General features: G+C 39.6%; 1 protein-coding gene across 1 annotated transcript in view; it reads left to right on the top strand.

The window, feature by feature from the left end:
* cables2b (Cdk5 and Abl enzyme substrate 2b) overlaps window positions 1–20,580 on the top strand; it is a 44,259-nt gene that overhangs the window by 8,802 nt on the left and 14,877 nt on the right. Inside the window, exon 2 of the mRNA XM_085444630.1 lies at window positions 15,874–15,969. Coding sequence (XP_085300756.1) covers window positions 15,874–15,969 — 96 coding nt within the window. The remainder of the gene's footprint in view (window positions 1–15,873; window positions 15,970–20,580) is intronic.

Raw genomic sequence — 20,580 nt, 5'->3', positions numbered from 1 at the left:
CAGTGTTGTACTTCTACAGCAGACTCATAATTTAAAAAAAAAACAAAAAAAAAAACAGGATACACCTTACACACTTGTGTCTATTAAGTTGATGTTGCACTGATGAGGAGTTACTACCAAATCCTTAAACTCAACTGTCAGAATCAGCCTTCGTGTTGTACTTTTCAGCCCTCAGCTGTAATAGTCTGATGATATTGTCTCCACCCCTCCCTGATCTCAAGGTCAAGGTCACAAGGTCTTGTCTTTTTCAGTCTTCTTGTACCTGCTGATCTGGGTTTGCTTTGCAGACAGCCACTAATTAAGTTGAGTCAAGCCGTGTTGACAGTAATCAGCCTGTGTGTGAACTTTGCAGGATTAATCACGCCTGTGAGCAGTCTCATCAGTGCACGCTGCTTTTCTAGGTTACTTAACAGGATCTTGGCTGTCCTCAATTCATAGATATGAGAATTTAATAGTGATACTACAATCCAAAGGAAATATGTTGATGTCTGTGTGCCTTATCGCCTCAGCTAAATATAGAGGGGAATACCCTGCATATCTATATGTGCTGTGGGCAAATGTCAATGCTTATATCTGATTGTGACTCCTGCGCTGACTCTGTTTTTAAGTACAGCCACCGTTGACATCATACTTGGTTAGTAAGTCCCATTTTGAAGCTTCAAGCTGAGTTGTTTCCATCCAGCTGTTTGACAGCAGAGCAAGGGCCAGATGTGACTGAGAAGTCCATAAATGCTGCATGTTTGTGGCTTACTGAATTGTCAGTCGCACGCTGAGACACACTCGGCTTCATTCTCCTCCTTTCTGACTTGAATTCAATTAAAGTATTGAAGGACTGTTGTGGTGAAGAGAGAGCTGAGCCGGAAAGCAAAGCTCAGGTTTGAGTTGATCTACATTTTAACCCTCACCTATGGTCGTGAACTCTGGGTCGTGACTGACAGAACAAGGCTGTGGATGCAAGCAGCTGACATGAGTTTCCTCTGTAACGTGGCCTTCGAGAGAAGAACTCAAACATGCGGAGCGAGCTCGGTGGAGGAGATGAAGTTGTTTGGACATCTGATCAAGGAGGCATCCTGATCTATACTAAGCCATTAAAATGCATAATCTTACATTTGCCCTAAATGTCTTTTTCTTTTAGTGCACAGTGTAGGTCTAACATCAAGAAAAAACATGTTTGTGCCAAACGCAGTATTTTTTAGCCTTAGCAAAACACACCTGAGGACTTTTAGTTTTCTTTTTTCCTCCAAGACTGACGCAGCAGATCAGTTTTTGTGCCAGGGGAAACACTAAATCTCTCCTGACCTACCTATTAGGCAGCCACTCAGTCAGGCCTCTTTGGCTGAACTTCCCCTGGAGGTTCAGGTGTTCCCTGAATGACTTCATAGAGTCACTGACATCTAATTCAGACTGACTAAAGAGGGTGGTTCCTTGTTTAAATGGAGATTTTCCACTTGTGATATCAGGCTGAAAAGACTCGCTGAGCTCATTTGCATGGATATGTTTTAGGATCTTTGCATCAGTGTTCATTAAACAGTCTTTTACTGCCAGGAGTTTGTAAGCAGTTACTGGCTGAGAAAACTGGAATAAAGCAGAGGAAGAGCAACTGAAGGTCAACACTAATCTTCTCAGTGGAACCAGATGAAAGAGTGAAGTGGTGTTCACACAAGCGCTGTTTTACAGAAGAAGCTGTGATCTGGGTGTAATTAGCAGGACATTCGTGTTAATTTAATCGCATCCTTTTAAACCAGATCATTACCTTTTACTGGCTGTGAGACACCATCATAGATCCAGCATCACTTTAATGATGTAAAATACCAGGAACAACAGTCCTTCAATGATTAATGTGCATTTTATGACCTCAGAATTGAAAGGAGGCACTTAAATCTCTGAACATCCCAACAGTCGCCAAATAAGTGCGGCTTTAAAATGGACCAATCAAACGTTTCTCTTCTGATACTGGTACAGATTCCTTTGCTTTAGTTTGCTCCCGATACTGAGTAAGAGTTTGATACCAGTGTTGGTGTTCTTGCTTTTATGTGCAAGACATCAAGGTCTTTATTCTACTTTTCATTTGTCTCATGAGAACATTTGAATGCTGCCATTTATGGGTACCCACTCAAGGAAGTGGGTTGGATGAGGCACAGACAAAGAGGAGATAACGTTAATGTTACCCTGACTACAATAAAAGCTGCCTAGCATGTGTTTGGCCACACATTATGAAAATGAGAAAGCGGGGGTGAGGCATTTAGTCATGTCAGCTCACTTGTCCAAACTTTGCGGTTAAACCTACTCTAAACAAACAAACAGCAGATAAGACACACCTCCAAACTGTTGAGTCTTTGCTATTAGCTTCCTCCAGGCCGCTGCTGCTGAAGCGTGGTGTAGTAAAGACAGAAAAATATAACATTTAATTGAATCCATCGGCCCATTATCCTTATCCAAACAGGCTTTCTGGGTCACGATTGGACTGATATCCAAATATATTGGACAGTTACACCCTTATTTAATTCTTTACAGCTTTTAAATGGCCATAAAAGGCACAGTCACAGCAGTCGTTTCAACATTAGGAAAAAGCTATGATGTGGGTCGAATGGAAGATAACTATCATTTTCTTTAGGAGTTGATTGTTTTGAGTTTCTTTTTCTTCACTTTATCTTCCTGTTTTTGGTTTTGTTTTTTTTCTCATCATACTATATTTTTTTGTGGTTGTTTGTATGTTGCCAGACATACGTGGTGTCATGTTGCAATTCCTGTTTCGTGATGCCTGTATGTGGCTCTTAACACGTAGTTATTGCATGTTAGTGTGGTGAAAGCAGTAAGGTTTAAAGACTCTTCATGTAATAAATTAGCTGGAAATGATTCAGACTAATAGAGTTTGTTTACTGTTATTTTTTTTTAGTCAAGTCAAGTGTCTTTGTCGTTCCAAACGTGCACTGATACACTACACAGTGAAGCGAGACAACGTTTCTCCAAGACCGTGGTGCTACATATGACATATGGCAGACAATCTACACAGGACTACATAAAGTGCAATGTGCAAAAACCAAAGCAAAGACAGTGCAACAGCAGACAGAACAGAACGATGCAGGCACAGCAGTGCAATAGAAATGTGCAAAAGACTGAGCATTTTTATTCACCTCCTTCAAGGAAAACTGAGATGAACTAAGTGTGGTTTCAGAGAAAATCTCCTTATCAACAAAACTGAACACTTTTCATGCTAACATAACTTTAAACTACCCAAAAGTAGCTGTTCTTGCTTCGGCCTCTACTACAGTACCTGTCTGCTTACTGTGAAGGAGATATGTTTTGTACCGTAAAAGCAAAATCTGTGTGGAATATCAGTCAGCACTCAGGCAACTGATATGTTGGATATTTTCCCTGCCTCTCGCTCTCTGTCTGCACACACCAAAAGTGTTGCAGAATTTGTTGTCTGAAGGAGTAAACTTATCAGATTCAACTGGAAAACTGATTAGTACAGACTTTGACACACACACACACACACACACACACACACACACACACACACTGTGAGAACAAACAAGGGGACCTGGAATCTGACTGACATCATCTGTGTGTCTTACAGTGTTTGTGTTTGTCTAAACATGCACACCTGTCCAATGAAACCAAATGAAACCCCACTCCCATCCACATCCTTAGCACACGTGACGCACAAACACACTTTCTCGCTTCACATCAGCCTGACTGTTCAGATGATTCTGGTACAAACTCTGAAGTCACAGATCAGAAATTTTAGAAATACTTCAGAGGAAAAACGATCCAGAGCGACATTCCCATTGTTGGATGGTAGGAACTAGGCTAGGCGAGGCTAGTGGTACTGACTAGTTAGCTTTCTAGAGGAAGCATTTTGAATTAGCTCTTTGTGTGGGTGACTTCTCTTGTAGAAGAATGAGGAAGACCTCCTTTATGTCTCTTATTTACCACACTCACCAATCAGTAGCTGCATAAATTGCTTACTTTGACATTGAAATATGCTCCCTTGGCATCTGGGTTCTTATTTTTTTTACACTCTCTGCACCATAAAAATATAACCATGTACTCTTATTTGTATCAGCCTACCATGACTCACTCATGCTACTTCAGAGTACTTTAAATCTTTTCTTAACAAAGTGACATGTTACACATGACTTGTTACTTTGTGTTTTGCAGAGAATGTAAAAGTGAAATCTCACACATGCCCACATGTGGGACAAATTCTTCTGCTAATAAAGATGCCCATCAGTGCATTCCTCCCACAAACCCACCGAGTCTTATCAGTCACATCCAGTTTGCAGAACTTTGTTCTCTAGAAACAGTTTAGGCTTCTCAGTAGGCTGATGAAGGGTCATTTCCTCTCACATGCTTCTGCTTTACTGTTTACTTTGTGCGGTTAAAGCCTTGTTAGTAGTGTCAGAGTATCTAAAACAAAAAAAACCCAAAACAACCTCAGCTTAGTTTTATGTCTCTGAAAGTGGACCTCTGATACTTATTTTTCTATTTTCTCATTCAGTTATTTTTGTTTCTGTGATTGTTCTGAATGTTTGTACTAAACATAGCCAAATAGTTAGGTCAGTGTATATGTAAGAAACCTGTCAGCCAACATGTCTGGCTTCAGACTGACTTAGTTTATTTTGTTTTGTAGCTGCCTGTGTAAGGATTGGGTGATTTGCTTCTTAGTTTAATAATAACGATAATAATAACAACAACAGCGATGACAAGGACGACAATAACAACAACAATAATAATTGTTTTTGTTGTGCTCGTCACGGGTCACCTCTCACTCACAGCAGTTTTTCACAGGGAAAAATGTGCGGTGCAACAAGGTTACAGAGACGAGATAAATGAGCATTTCCGCAGATACGATCGTGCTTGGATTTAAAAATCAATCCAGCAGTCAGAAATGCCCTCTGCCTGTTTTCTCTCGTTTGGTGATGATTATTATGGCTCCTTGTAGCTGCTACACAAACACACATGCATGAACTTACATGTATAAACTCGCCTGTGCGTGCTCAGAGACATCTGTGCTGCATGTGTCAGTCATATTTGGATATGACTGACACTGACTGGGGGTATTGGTTAAAAATCACAGCGAGTTATTCCCATAACCTTTTACCATTATTGATCCCTGACATGAGCATCACAACCCGGGTCTGGTCTGGACACAGACATACTGCACAGGGAGAAACGTAACCACACATTTGTTAAACACTTTAACGAAAAACAGCTTTGATTTTGAAAGATTTGTAAGAAGCAAGAGGACAGGAAACATTTTTCTAGGAATCCAAAAGATAACCAAGAAATATTACGTTTTGGGTTTTTTGAGAAAAAAAAGAGGAGTGAGAGAAGAATGATAAGAAATAATGGAAGTTTTTGTTTTTTGGACCCAGGGGATCAGGCTGAAGGCGAAGCAGAAGGCGTTTGTTAATCCGGTGACGTAAGATGCGCAGCAGGCCTGCTGGGTAGACTTGTGTGTGTGTTGCTCAGTCAGACGTCCATGCAGTGTAATCCGTGTGGTGTCCGCTGTCTGTCAGTCACTGTCAGAAGTGTGGACACTGTCCTTATACACTGCTGTGTGTGTCTGTTTGTGTGTAGGATGGAGATTTAAGAACAACATTTAATCTATGGTTTGTGTTTTTATTAGTTTCTATGTTTGCTCAGGATTTAGCATTTAAGTAATTGTAAGTGTGTGTGTGTGTGTGTGTGTGTGTGTGTGTGTGTGTGTGTGAGAGACACAGAGAGAGGGAGGGACACTTTAAGGCATTCACACACGCTCATGCAGACAAGTAAAGACAAAGTGATGGTATGAGAGCAGAGTGTTTAGAATTTCACTTGCCATTTAGTTCCTTTTTTTTACATGACTGTTCTTATTTTAGTCTGTAGTTCCTGCCTTATTCAAACCAGTTACACTGATGTGCAGCAAAGCAAATCTTTGAACGCCACCAGTGAACCTATGAAGGTAATGATGCCAATAATTAATGATGATTTTAAAAATCATTATTAATGACTGAGACAGGTATTATTTTTTATTATTATTATTATAATTATCATTATTATGATTAATGACTGTTGCCTCATAGCACGTAGGTCCTAAGTTCACTTCCACCATCAGGCCAGGGTCTTTCTGTGTGGACTTCACATGTTCTTCCCGTGTTTGCGTGGGTTGTCTCTGGGTACTCCAACTTCCTCCCACAGGGTCAGGCTGATTAATGATTCTAAATTGCCCATAGGTGTGAATGTTAGTGCGAGTGGTTGCGAATGTTAGCCCTGCGGCAGACCTGTCTGGGGTGTACCCTGCCTCTCGCCCTATGACAGCTGGGATAGACTCCAGCCCCCCACCCCCACCTGCGACCCTCAATTGGATAAGCGGAAGAGAATGGATGGAATTAGAGTGACAGGTGCAGGTTTCCTAAACCTAACTATGTTAACTGACCCAACTCTCAGTGAGGTCAATCATGACATCCTTCTCTGGTTTGTGTATTTTTTAATTGTGTTGATTTAGCAGTAGATGTGCAGACATGCAAACAGATGGTTCAGAGTAATGAGCTGCTTGTGGTTTGGTTCTTTCTGGCTGATATGAGATGACTTTAACAAGGTCAGTATTGCTGCGTCCATATTTAAAATAAGACTTAAAAAATATGTTTTTTCCAACATGAAACTATGAACAAAAATCATCTGTGCAGAGCGAGACATACAGGAGAAATAATAATAATAATAATAATGGATTGGATTTATATAGCGCTTTTCAAGGCACCCAAAGCGCTTTACAATGTCACTATTCATTCACTCACTGGTGGAGGCAGCTACAGTTGTAGCCACAGCTGCCCTGGGGCAGACTGACAGAAGCGAGGCTGCCATATCGCGCCATCGGCCCCTCTGGCCAACACCAGTAGGCAAGTAGGGTAAAGTGTCTTGCCCAAGGACACAACGACAAGGACAGAGAGCCCGGGGATCGAACCGGCGACCTTCTGGTTACAGATACGCTTCCCAACTCCCTGAGCCACGGTCGCCCTGAAATGGACGATAATAGGCCTTACAGGTTTCATATAATAGTTGATGTAGGTACTTATTATCTGTGTTGCCTTTTTAACAACTTGTTTTTCTCATGAGAGGAATTATGACTTTGTCCAAAACCAAATGTTCAAATGTTGGCTGCACCTAATTAGATTTGTAATTTTAATTATGATTTTAGCTCCCAACATGAACAACTTCTCCACTCCTGAGTTGATACTTGGGTTTGGGTATCTGCTGATACTAATTAGTGGTCTGACACCAGTGTGGAGTTATTATCATGTTTCTTCATTTTTACTTAGAGACTAGGAGTCTCATGTCATATAAAATGAACCAATGAACCAAAATCGATGGATAATCCTGATAAATAATCATTAAACCTCAATCCAGTTGATTGTGTTTTGTTGTTGTTGATTTTTGCACATGATCTTGCAGCTCTATCTCAGATGAGAATGATAGGGCATTAACATTTAATCTTTTTAGAAAATTATCACCATAATTATTGAAAATAATTGTGATTATGCTTTTTTTCCCATAACCAAATGGCCTGCTTCCTAATGAATTGGCTTCATTAAAAGTGGATTATTAGCCCTGATTGCATGTACTGATGTGGCAAACCAGCAGTGTGTCAGTTAGTGCACAGGTCATTTTTCAGTTTTCATCCAGCCTCGGTTTATCACCAAAGAACACCAATTAATTGTGTCCTGGTGTTTGAGTGTATGAAGTTACTCTTAAATGTCCTGTGATGAACTGAAGTGTAATATTAGAATGAAAGCAGATATTTTTGGACCAACATAAAGGACTGAGAGAGATGAAGGCAACGAAAAGTAGTGAGGAGTTAAAAGTAGCTCTGGCGCAGAGGAGAAGATTATAGCTGTTTTTCAGACTTCATGGATAACGTGACATCTCCTTTGTTGTGCTGTGACTGACTTTTCAATGGATCTGTCTGGTCTCAATAGCTCTCATCGCACAGCGAGAGAAAGAGGTGAAAGCATGTGGAAAAGAGTGTCGGTGCTCAGTTTAACTTCAACTGTATGTTAGTGTTTTTGTCCAGGCACTTAAATGAAGAGACCTCCAAATAGCTCCATAACTAAATTATTATGACAGTATCTTGTCTGAGATATGCTGGTGTCTGTATCCTAAATGTTAGGAAGTGTTTGTTTTTTTTATGATAACTTGAGTGTAAGTGTAACCATCAGTCTATGACAGGAGCTTCTACAGGATCTGTGATAATGGCAGTCTAAGTGAGAAAGAAATTATAGTGAAACCGGCCACCTTCAGAAAACAGCCTGTCACCACATGGCCTATACTTAAATGCAAAGACCAAAATATGACCTGACTAAAATATGACAGTTAGTTAAAAATACACATTCCCATTTCACAAGTAATAATAGTAATAATAATAAAAGCTTCTTTTGTGTGACAGGGTGTGTGAGAAGGGGATGCAGTGACTGTATGTGACTAAGCTGGGAGAAAATAAAGCAAGTGACTGAAGACGAGAAAACACGTTTCAGTGAGGTAGACAAATGGATGTGGAGATCAGGCCAATAAAGTGCAGTGTAAAAATATCCAATAATCATATCCAGCTGGCTTGTACCAGTTTATTTTAGGCTAAAACAACTCGAGCTATTATTAGTGTGACTCTGGTGATCATGACTCAAACTAAACAAAGTGACTCCGACCCAGACAAATTCATCACTGCGGTTCCTAAAAACAGGAGCAGAACCGAACCTGCTCGCTGCTCACTCGCTGTTTCCTGAAGGTCGCTTTATTTCTAAAAAATGCACTTAAACACTATTCATTCAAATCCTAATGGGTCGACCTAAATATTATTAACTTGAATCATCACTTGGGTTTCACTTAGTTCAATGGTTTTGTTTGTAAAATCATAGTTTTTCATTAATGTACTCTGCAGCAGCAAAGTGTTTGGTTTGGCTTAGTGTGAGTATAGAGAACAACCTGGGAACTCAAATGTTCAAACCCCCAATAAAATGACCCCAAATCACCTTTCTTACAGCTGCAGTGAGTAGCTATGGCTCAGGTCATCTTCTAATTCAGGCCAGTATCAGAAAAAATTGTAATAATTGTAATAATCACCAAAGTCACAAATTGTCATGTTTTTCTGTGATATCAGCACAACTTTGAAACCAATATAGTTAGTGTCTGTTGTACTTATGAGCCTTAAAAAATGGCAGCTGCTGTATTAACTGAAGCCAATCGGTGTGAATGTCTAAATCTAATTAATAACGTTAACTGGAACCGTGATATGTGGTGAAAAACCATCAACCCCCAACCTTGAAATGCAGACTGTTTTTGGCTTTTCAAAATAAGAAAATGTTCATTTTGTGCACGTGGACATGAATCAGTACTGCTCATGTGGGACAGATAAAGAGTCACGTTCAGTGACATGAAATTTGGAGTGGGAAATTTGTATCGAGGAACACGAAAAGAAGCTCAAATTAATTTCCAAAACCACAAATCAATACATAGAGACTGTGACTGTTTCACAAACTGCCATTTGAGTGTGCTGACTGCCCCCTCCAAAGGTACGTATGTCCTTGAAATCAAAATTTCAAAAGTCTATCAAACAAAGCCTTGTGTGAATGCATAAATATGTCTCGTTAGGGTAGAATAACCATTAAAACCAGTCCATTTCCAACTTTCAAGTAAATCACAGCAGGATGCACCCACAGTAGATCATTTCACACAGCAATTGTGACATAGTAATAATATGAGTCAGTACAAACAATAATCTACAACACAACCTACATTATATCTGTATCACTGAAGGAGAAAAAAATACCACTTAAAAGTAGGAAGATATGTTTATTATTATTCTACTTATTCTGCAGAATAGTGTCACTGTACCTATCATTCTTCAGTTAAAACTGCGGCCTCCATTAATGTCGTATTATCAGTTGTAAAAGTTCTGGTATATCAAGTTGGCAAAGAAATCGATGTAAAGCAGGGGTGTCACAAATAAGGCCCGGGGGCCAGAATCAGCCCAATCTGGCCCACTGGATGTCTTTGGAAAATGTGATTGTGGTGGTAATAACTTTTGGACTTTTAATTGTATTTTCATAAAGTTAACATCTTGTCCTACTTTGCCAGAGTCATTCATACTAAATTAATTAACAAAAACGTAGCAGTTTGTGCAACGAGTTCCCAGAACACTTTCTGTAGGGTTGTGCATTCATTTCTTATGATTTAAGTGCAGAGAACTGTGCCGACTGACTTCTTTTGCTACAGCAGCATTTCTTTATCATGTAGAAAAACTGAGACATGAAATTGCTCTTCTTCTTATAGTGAGATACAGCTTTAATATGCAGTCAAACTTCTTTACACTGAGGGAAAATGGATTTTCACCAGTTCAGACCACTGAAAATCAAAGTGTGGTCCGTGATGTAAAATTAGTTTTGACATTCCTGATTTGTATTTGAATATAAACGCAAGACGACATTAGAGTTTGCTTTTGGCTAAACATCCTCTGTAAGAAGGAAGTTATGAAAAACAAAATCAGCGGTAAACAAGATAATAGCACCTCGCGTGGTTGTACCCTCAGTATGTCTTTATCTGATCACCAACAATCATCTTCCTTAGTAGCAGCAAGGGAGTTATCACTGGATCTTTCCGTTCCCACAGAATGGGAATTTTCCACAGCATCCCAGACAGATGAGGCTGGCTGGTTCTCATGAAAATGGGCTGCTGGTCAGAGCGTTGTAATCATGAGCCCGCTGATCCACAGCTCAGACACTGGGACAGATTTAGACTGGGAGAGTGGTGGCGTCAGCTATCTCTCTCTTTGCAGATATTGTTGATGTTTATTCCTACAGCGTTTCCTCACTCAACCCTCCAAGCTGAGAAAATAATTTCAAGATAACTGACAGGGCTGTTTATCATGACAGTGCAAAAAAGCCATTCTGTTAAATGTCAGTCACACTCCAGCTGAGGAATTTTATGATAATTGTGTTTGGGTGTCTGATTGTGGTCTCTCCAAACAGGTTGTTAAAGCCAAATTGTTATTTGTAGCTGCCACTCATGAGATGAGTTACTGTCATTACTGCAGCTGCATATTATTCACCCACGTTCGTAAGAAGGGCTGGGCGACAAACCTCAAATCTTTTTTTGTCAGTGTCATAAAGTCTGAGTACCAAAGGTAGCACGGACTTTCTTTACTTGTTCTTGCTAATTTAACTTAACATATTGGAACATATTCTGTATGACTTTCATCTGTAGATGATGTTGGAAGAAAAAGGTCCAGGTAAGTTGGCCTTTCTCACATGTACCAGGAGATTATCCATATTGGATATGTCCCAATAACTGAAAATGCTCTGTGTGGGTTTAAGGATGGGTAATATAAAGAAAATTTGCAGTAATGATATTAATAATGATATTTCTGACCATATAGAAAAAAAATACAGTTTTATTAGCGCTTTCAGGCAGTAGCATTTATAAGGTATACGTGTAAATAAAGGGTGTTCTTCATCCTTTCCCAATGAGCTGCTGTGATTGTGTTCATTCATTACAGCACAAGTCAAATGTGACTACAAAAGTAGCCTAGGTAGAGTTATCCCTGAAATGAATAAGTGAAAGTATAAAATAACTGCTTAACACTTTAGTTTAATGTTAACTAAAGTGTTTAACATTGTAACTCTTCAGGACATGTACAGTATTTTCTATTTAGAAAAGTTGTTTACTACCCCCTTTAAAGTGCGTCGTTTTGACTAGTGTCGTCGATACTTTTGTATGAAATTTCATGTATCATGTAAAAATGTATATTTTTTTTAAATTTTTTATTTACACTTGTTTGGGATGGATTGGAACGTAAAAGCTCTTCTTCTGTCTGAAGGACTAAAAGTAAACCTCATTTTATCCAGAATCCCGGATCTTGTCTGAGTATTTGATTGGTTTTCATTCCATCTTTGATAACTTTGTCATCTTTCTTTGTTTTACTTTTGGTTCCAAACATCAACTTGTCCCCATGACAACCACGGGCAATCCAAGTGGAGTAGTGTCCTGCTCAAAGGCACTTAAGTAGAGCAAGTGTTTGCTCTTGTAAAAGCAGATATGTCTTTATTTGTCTTTATCTTAAACACTGAGCGCCATCATCTTCGTCATATCCCTTACCATTAACTTCATCCAGTGGGCTCTTTCCCTTCCCACACAATGGAAACAATCCACAACATTCCAGTATGCCGCTCACTGATGGTTCCCTTGGAAATGGAATGCTGAGAAGATTCCATCACGTGAGTTTGGCTACCAAAGATAAAATGTTTGGGATTGATAACAAATGAGGCGTGACAGCTTAGAGGGCTTTCGTGGCTTTTTTAATTTTAAATCTATATTTATATCCACAGGAGGAAAATGATCCATGAGGCTAAATGAAATTGTGAACTTCTGTACTGTGCAGCTAGTGACGTGATGTGATTGAGGTTGGCGGTGCCGAGTTCAAGTTCAGTCTGCACGTTGAAGTAGCATGGAAGAGACTGAGCTCAGTGGATCTGACATAGAACTAACTAATTAATTAATGAGCCAATGAAGTTAAAGAAAAGAAGGATGCTTATTATTAAAACTCTCTTGCAGATGTGACCAAAGTATTGTAAACGAGTCCCGCATGGTTCTGAAATGGCACCAGGCAGGCAGTCAAAAACGATTCATGGGAAAAGAGCGAAACATTTAATAGATTTTCAGGGACATAAAAATGTAATGAATCACGGCACCGCTGCACCATCATAATATCATTTTAATTAAGTGTTTGACCAATAAATGTGGCCAGAAATTATTTAGGAGGTGATAAGTTGCTGTTTGAATCAATTTAAATTCCTTTGTCAATATGTGAATTGTGTGTTTGGTCGGGTATTTGTTGACCAGCAGAAGGCAACAATCCTCTTAAAGCCTCACATTCAGATGTTATAACTGCATAACACACATGTACACAAACACACACATGCACACACACACAGCAGCTCTCATCTCCCAGTCATGTATTACTGAGTCAGACAGTGAGCAGCAGCGATAACAGTGATTTAGACTCCATGTGGTGTGGGATCAGCAAGCCGACCATAAAAAAACAGTAGCAGATGCTGTGTGTGTGTGTGTGTGTGTGTGTGTGTGTGTGTGTGTGTGTGTGTGTGTGTGTGTGTGTGTGAATTCATAGTTGTGTAAGCGTTATGTTTCCCAGCAGACAGCCATCTCTCTATGGGCTTGCAGATCAAATCTCCATTGGCTCCTGTGAGAGTGTTTATAAAATGTTCTGCTTAAAAATATGTTATATTGTCCTTCACGCAAATGTTAGGGACTGTATTGAATGATGGCTGTAATATTGTAGGAAGAGATTGGATATGTTTTTTCTGCATGTGTTTATAACATGTTTTCTTCAGACTTTTTGTAATGTTGTTTCTCAAAATAAAAATGATTGATGTATGAAACAAAAGCCATTTATAAAATGCACAGTAAGGTTGGTTTCTGTTTCCTACCAATGACTCCTGATTATAGTCATGCACACTGTTACGTGGGGGAGAAACCATATAAAATCACCCGTTTAGGAAAGTCGCTAACCGACTATTGTCAAAACTGACGAACGATAGGAAGTACGGAGTCACATCATGATATGAATTGTTTTTATAAACCAGCTTGGGTTGCAAATAAAAACTGAATGCAATGGTTTGCATATTTTATAAATATCATCTTTATTTAAAGTACAACATAGTATGTATAAAATATTTAAAGTGAGAAACGGTGCCATTTTAGAATAATATGTGCTAATATTTGCTCTTTAACATGAGGAGACCAGTTGCTAAAATTTGGCTGCTCGGCCATCCTGGGTCTCCTTTGCTATATATTTAATTTCATGGTGCTTCACATGTTTTCAGTTGGTAAAAGGTCTGGACCACAGACAGGCCAGTGCAGTATCCTAACTCCTCTTACTGCAAGAAGCTTCAAATCCACCATGTGGCGAGGCCTTTCTGTGTGGAGTTTGCATGATCTTCCCATGTTTGCGTGGGTTCTCTCTCTCTGGGTCCACACCCACAATCCAAAGACGTGCACTTAGTGGCATTCATTTCATTGGCAATTCTGTGTGTGTGAATGGTTGTCTGTCTGTGTTGTCCCTGCGACAGGACGGCAACCTGTCTGAGGTGTACCCTGCCTCATGCTTTATTGTAGCTGGGCCACTGACCCTGGATTGTTTTAGCAGAAGAGAATGGATGGATGGATGGATGGATGGATGGATGGATGGACTACAGACAAGCCAGTTCAGCACCCAGACTCTTCTGTAAAGCTATGCTTTTTAAAAATTATACAATTCCTTCCTTGAAAAGAAGTCATCTGGACGAGTGCATGTGTTGCTCTGAAATCTGTAAATACCTTTCAGCATTGATGGTGCCTTTCCAGATGTGTAAGCTGTCTATTCTAATGCACTAATACAATCTTTTCTTCTTCCAAAGATGTGATATTTAACCTGCATTTTGTGGATGGGACACAGTGATTTCTGAAAGTGCTCCCGAGCTCAGCGAGGCGTGCACAGGCGTGACAGAATCACGAGAGCCCAAAAGTCACAGGCATCCAATGTTGATTTTATTGGCTTTGTTTTTTGCGCACAGAGATTTCTCCAGATTCCTGGAAGTTTTTGGAAAACATTATGCACTGAAGATGCAATGTTTTATTTTATAGAACATTATTCTGAAACAATATGTAGGCATATTTTTTCCAGTTTGGTAAACTTCTGCCCGTTTTAACTTCTGAGAAACATGTAGATGTTCAAACATTATTAGTTGATCCTCCACCTGTTTAATTTTACTAGCACTTACTGTGGTAAGTATTTATTATATTTGATATTATCTATTGTGAATGAGTGGAGGATTTTGGACACAGCAGTAGTTTTAAATTCTCAAGAACACAGAAGCTAAATCAGCAAAATATAACAAGAAAAAAACAACAAACTCCCCCCGAAGAAAAGAACAGAAACCAACTCGAGAGGCAGATGTATTTATCCAGTTGCATAATCCTGTATTTATGATCTAGTGTAGAGTTATAGGAGAAATATTCATCACCAACCAATAATAGCAAGAGCATTATAAATGTGAGTTTCTATTTGTGGCCAGTTTATTGGCTTAGTTCAAAGCATTGTGTAACCTGATCTGACTGCAGCACTGCATGCTGGTCCTCTGAGTATAAATGAAATATGGGACTTTTCCTTGTTTTTTCTTACATGTAAGATGAGGAGCAACCCTCGCTGAGGAAGTTTCTGTATGTGTTTGCAGAAATGTATGTGCATGATTGTGGCGACTGTGCTGCATCGTGACATGATGTTCATCATGAGACGATGTAAATGACCGCGGTGCAGTAACATGCAGTTTCAGCTTGTGTAGGTGCCGTACGTGTGTGAGACTAATGCTGATGTCAGTAACGTTATGTAACTGCTGTGATGTCACGGCGCTGAGCTTCTTGGCCCGCTTTCATGTCGAGATCTGTTGTTTTAATCCATGAGGGTCGGCACAGTGATACAACCTGGCTCAGAACTTGACCTTCACCAGGCAGACACACAAACTCGGGATGTGTTTAGAACTCAGAGATGTGAACTGTAAGAAGAATTTATTTATTTTAGTGATCCCTAAACTTGTGCTGTATATTTATTCTGAATGTTTTAATTTGTTGTAAAGATGGAAAAATATGTGTTTTGCTCAAGAAGCTTTGGTAACGTTCCGTCTTGAGGCATTTTTAGGCTTAATTCTGTGACTCTGTGAGAGTGTGTGTGCGTGTCTTTTAAGTGGAAACTGTGTCTACTGGCAACCTCTTTCTTGTTTACAGATTTGAGAGCAAATGCCCTTATTAATATTCATGTTTTTTTTCTGTCTCGCTCTCTCTCTGCAGAACTCGTAACCTCTCCGGTGGTTCTCCCAGACCTCGACACACCAAGAAGATTCACTTCATCAAAAATATGAAACAGTACGACACAAGAGGCAGCAGGTGAGCCACACAGACTCCCACAATTCTGTACCATCAGATTTAACAATGAGCAGTAATACAAACTACTTACTTTAATACTCAGAATCTGCAATACACAGGTACATACCAGGACCCTGAAGGTTCATATCTATATCAAATATTATGATGTCATTATGTTGCCTAGCAATCACCGAGCAAAGAGCTGAAATAATCTGGTTTTAGCATATAAGCATCTATAACACCTAATAAAAGTATCCCGTCATTTTAATTTAATCACAGTGGCATCTCATTTTTATCTACAAAGGTTTAATTATACAGGACATGGTATGATGCCATAAGTTCCCTAGCAACCACCTAGCAACAGGATAAAATAACCTTTTCGAGGAATATAAACATCTACTACCCCCTTTAAAAATAAATAAATAAAGTTTCTCAGTGTGATCATGTTTTGTCACCAGCAGCACAAACATGCTGAACACTACTGTAGCATAAATATGTATCATTCTGTTATAGCTCTATTGTTAAATAGAAGTCTTCAGAGTGCAATTATTTTTCTTGTGAGGTCTGTATAAAGTGCTGGTGACTTTTATATCCCATTTTTGTATACATTTTATATTTGGTGTCTTTTAATTTAGCTTTTTGAATTATCAAATCACAAAAGGATGAAAAGTAAAAACAAACAATACTGAAAAACTGAATCTTTGGTCTTGAACTCTGAAAAACAACAAATCTTCGAAATGTTTTGCCCACGTTTGGCTCCACAGTGAGTCTGAAGTTGTTCCCTTAACTATATTTGAGTTTGAAGGTAAAAAACACGTCATTCAGCTGCTTCAGCCAAGGTGTAGACTGTATTTAGAGGCATGTTGATCCCTAATGTCCCCCAGCATGTGGAACAAGGTCGATGCAGCAGGTTGAGGCTTGTGGAGGTCTGTGAAAGCTTTATGTAGAGGTGCGCTATCAGTAGAGGCTACAATGGCAAATGCTCTGGCTCTTTTTCAAACCGTTCCTCCTACATTGACTGCTCAGGAATCACAATGAAAACTGTGTGGTACGTTTTGTAACGCAAAACTCGAGGACTGGCTGAGGCTTTTCTGCTTCTTTCTCATTGGGGCAGTCCTTTGTGACAGTGTACAGAGGTCACAACACTGATCTTTCCGTTATTGTTAAGTCTCTGTCAGAACTAAGCCCTACATACGCTGCTGACTTGCAGAAGTGTGTCGCCTTTACAGCAGGAGAGGAACCAGAGAAGCCTGGACAGTGTCATTCTGTTCTGCTTAACTCTTCTATTGTATTGTATTCGTGTCCTTCCTTGTGGAGTGTATAAATACAACTCTGGGTCAAAAGGGCCCACAGGGCTGCTCATCACATAATAACAGACTGACTGAGGGGTAATTGTTTTAAAATAGATCCAGTAAAGAGCACCAGTGCTGTTTGAAATTCAGCTAAGTCACCATGTTGTCACAGAGAAGAGGAAATGTTAGAGCTGTCTTCCCTCAGAATGGGCTGTTGTGTCCCATGATCCTTGTTTGGGTCATCCTGGGAGACTTTAAATGGTTCACCTTGAGGTCACCTGTAAAAATTGCTTGTTTACTTCCTTTTAAAAAAGGTTTTCTTTGGAAAAAAGAACCAAGACATTGATTGACAGTGAAATATAGAAACAGCTCACAATAACAGTCGTCTCAAGGTGCTTTATTTTGTGAGGTAAAGAACTTAACCCAGGGACAAGACAACACTCCCTGGGAATGTACTTGGTGAGAGTGGGGAGAAAGACCTCCATTTTAACAGGACGAGACCTCAGGGAGGGACAAGCCATTTCTTGCAACAAGTTGAGTGATGAGTGGAAAGTGAAGAGACCAAAAGAAAGCATAAAGAAAATGGACAAAACATAAACTACTGCAGAGAGTAGACAAAATTAACTGACTGCATGGGCAGTGTGGTACTTTTCGGCATTTATCACACCGCAGGCTAGCAGCTGCACGTGTGCAGAGTGTGGTTAGATGCTGCTTCAGTCGATTGTTTATATATCAGTTTACTCTGACATGCCAACTCTCATTTTGCACATCAAAGTGATGGAAAGCAAACAGATGTCATCTGCTTGTTTTCCACCTCACTTGTTTACAACTATAAGTCAGCTGAAAAGAGGGCCGAGCAGTCAGTGGTGCTCGGTGTCATGATATCTTTGAACCAGCAGGTAACGTTTTTGTACTTTAACAGTAAAATATTAGTAATTAGTTTAAGTGACAGGTGAGCAAAGTAGGTGACCTTTTACAGTGTAGAATATCCACCAAGATCCATCCAAGAATTGTAAAAGTTCTTGTTGTGTTTTTTAAAATCAAATTTATGTTAACTAATTATATTTATATATTTTTTTAGTTTATTTTTTGTTTTGTTTTTTGGGGGAAATGGTGAAATGGAGAGTTTTCTGCTCTAGTTAGTTCCCAGCAAGATGAAAATGTTCTGCTGTTGCATATCATTTATTAAAAAGCATAATTGTAAGTCACATTAAACCTTCCACTACGCATACATTTCACTGATGAAGCGTAATTGGAACATAATGCTGTCTACATTTGATTTGAAACATACAAAAAAATGCTAAATGTTTTGTCATTTTAATTTTTTTATCTATAAATTTCCTTTGTTTGTCTGTTGTCAGTGTAGCTACATAGACAAAGCTCTGGGTCAGTGGTTCAGTCCTCAGTGGGAACATTGTCTGTTTTCCTTGAAGGTGATTATGGAATAATGTGCCCCCAGTGTTGTGAAATGTGGTGTAATAAATGGATGGGTGCAGGGGACAGACTCCCCAGCACAGTCACGTTTTCAGCAGCTGTGTTGCGATGTCTCTGCTGTTTCCACTGAGCTCCCTGGTGACTTCCTGCTCTTGACTTTCCCATGCATCACAGGGAACGAGCTTTGTGTGTATTTTTGTGTCTCCGGCTCACACAACCAACAACGGCAAATTCAAACTCATAATCTGTCTCGAGGGATGATCAGAAGGGTAGGAGGAGCAGCCTCCTGTCTAAATTGAACGAGTAATGATTCATGCTTTAATGACCTTTAATGTTGAATTTTCCATCGCGCTGCTGCGTATTTAGCTTCCTAAAGAATTAAACTTTGAACCGCTGGGCTCCCTTTAGTCTGTTTTCATCCCCTTTAAATGATAAATCACTTAGTAGTGTAATACAGTTTTACATCCCGAACCATAATTAGCAAACATGGGTTAAAACTGCGTGTCTCTATTGAGCCTAAGGTTAAAGTCTACTGAATTATTTACCCAGTTGGATCCTCATTAAGATGTGCTAAGCATTTGACCGGGATCATGTCATCTCTGTAAGAAAAACCGCAGTGTTTGGATTAACTGGCTTCCTTCTTCATATGTTTATCCCTCTGTGACTTTCTAAACAAAGAACAGTGTATACAAGTCCACTACATAACAGTTCTTCAGTCTGATGCCAAAGACCAATGCGAAGAGAAATAAAAACGAGTTACTACACATCATAAATTAAATGGATAATTAAAGATACATTTATATTGTTTGGTAACAGTTTTCCAGACTGGCATCATTTAAACAGTCTGTGATTCAAACCTGGAGTCAGATGAGACGGTCAGTGTGTGAAGTGTATATGTGTAGCTACGTGATATTGACCACTGGCTTCTGCACATCAGCATTTTGGCTGGCGTGAGCTTTTTTGTTTGTTTGTTTGTTTTGAAGCCAAAAGTGATCACAGTTACATCGGATGGTGGAGTGATAATTCTAGTAAGCATAGTGAGCACGCTGCATTTGTCAAGTGTACAAGTGCAAAGCAATGTCCAGTGAAAGGAACTCTAATGCTTTATAATTTTGGATAATTTCATGCTCCCAACTTTATTGAAACAGTTTGGGGACCCTTCCTGTTCCAACTGCACACCAGTGCACAAAGCAAGGTCCATAAAGACATGGGCGAGTTTGGTGTGGAAGAAGTTGACTCGCCTGCACAGAGTCCTGACCTCAACCCGATAAAACACCTATTAGAGCAGAGACTGTGAGCCAGGCTTCTTCGTCCAACATCCCTGTCGGATCTCACAAATGCGCTTCTGGAAGAATGGTCAAAAATTCCCATAAACACTCCTAAAGGTTCCTAAAGCCTTCCCAGAAGAACTGAGGCTGTTATATCTGCAAAGGGTGGGGCGACATCACATTAAATCTTACGGATAAGTAAACTTTTATCCACTATCTACACCTTGGCTGAAGCAGTAACCAAGAATGTGATTGGCCAGCTACCAATCACCAATCACAGCTACCAAAAAAACAATTGAAACGCAGTCTTGGAAGCAGCCTGTAAGCAGCTAAACTAAGGATGCACCAATTGCAATTTCACTGGCCAATTAAAGACCAGCTGATATTGATTTTTGCAGATCCTGATTTTCTTTTTAAGAACTAACTGGCAGCATTGAGTAAAAAACCTCAACTTCTCTTCTATGCTAAATATTACGGTCATAATAAAAATAAATTATTAAACTTCACAGCTTCCCCCAAACTGCACTAAGTTACAGGATCTTCTCTCGATTAAACAGCTGAAAATAAAGGGCTCTGCTACTGGAGAGTAATTAACTGAAAATGATTGCACTCTCTTACCAAAGAAAAGTAGGTGCAGC

The sequence above is a fragment of the Copadichromis virginalis genome, linkage group LG20 (assembly GCF_057382275.1).
Source record: "Copadichromis virginalis isolate Kocher_CV1m ecotype Utaka linkage group LG20, C_Virginalis_male_GT1.1, whole genome shotgun sequence".
Taxonomy (NCBI): Eukaryota; Metazoa; Chordata; class Actinopteri; order Cichliformes; family Cichlidae; genus Copadichromis; species Copadichromis virginalis.
The sequence above is the reverse complement of the archived record's forward strand: the minus strand, read 5'-3'. Positions and strand labels throughout refer to the sequence as shown.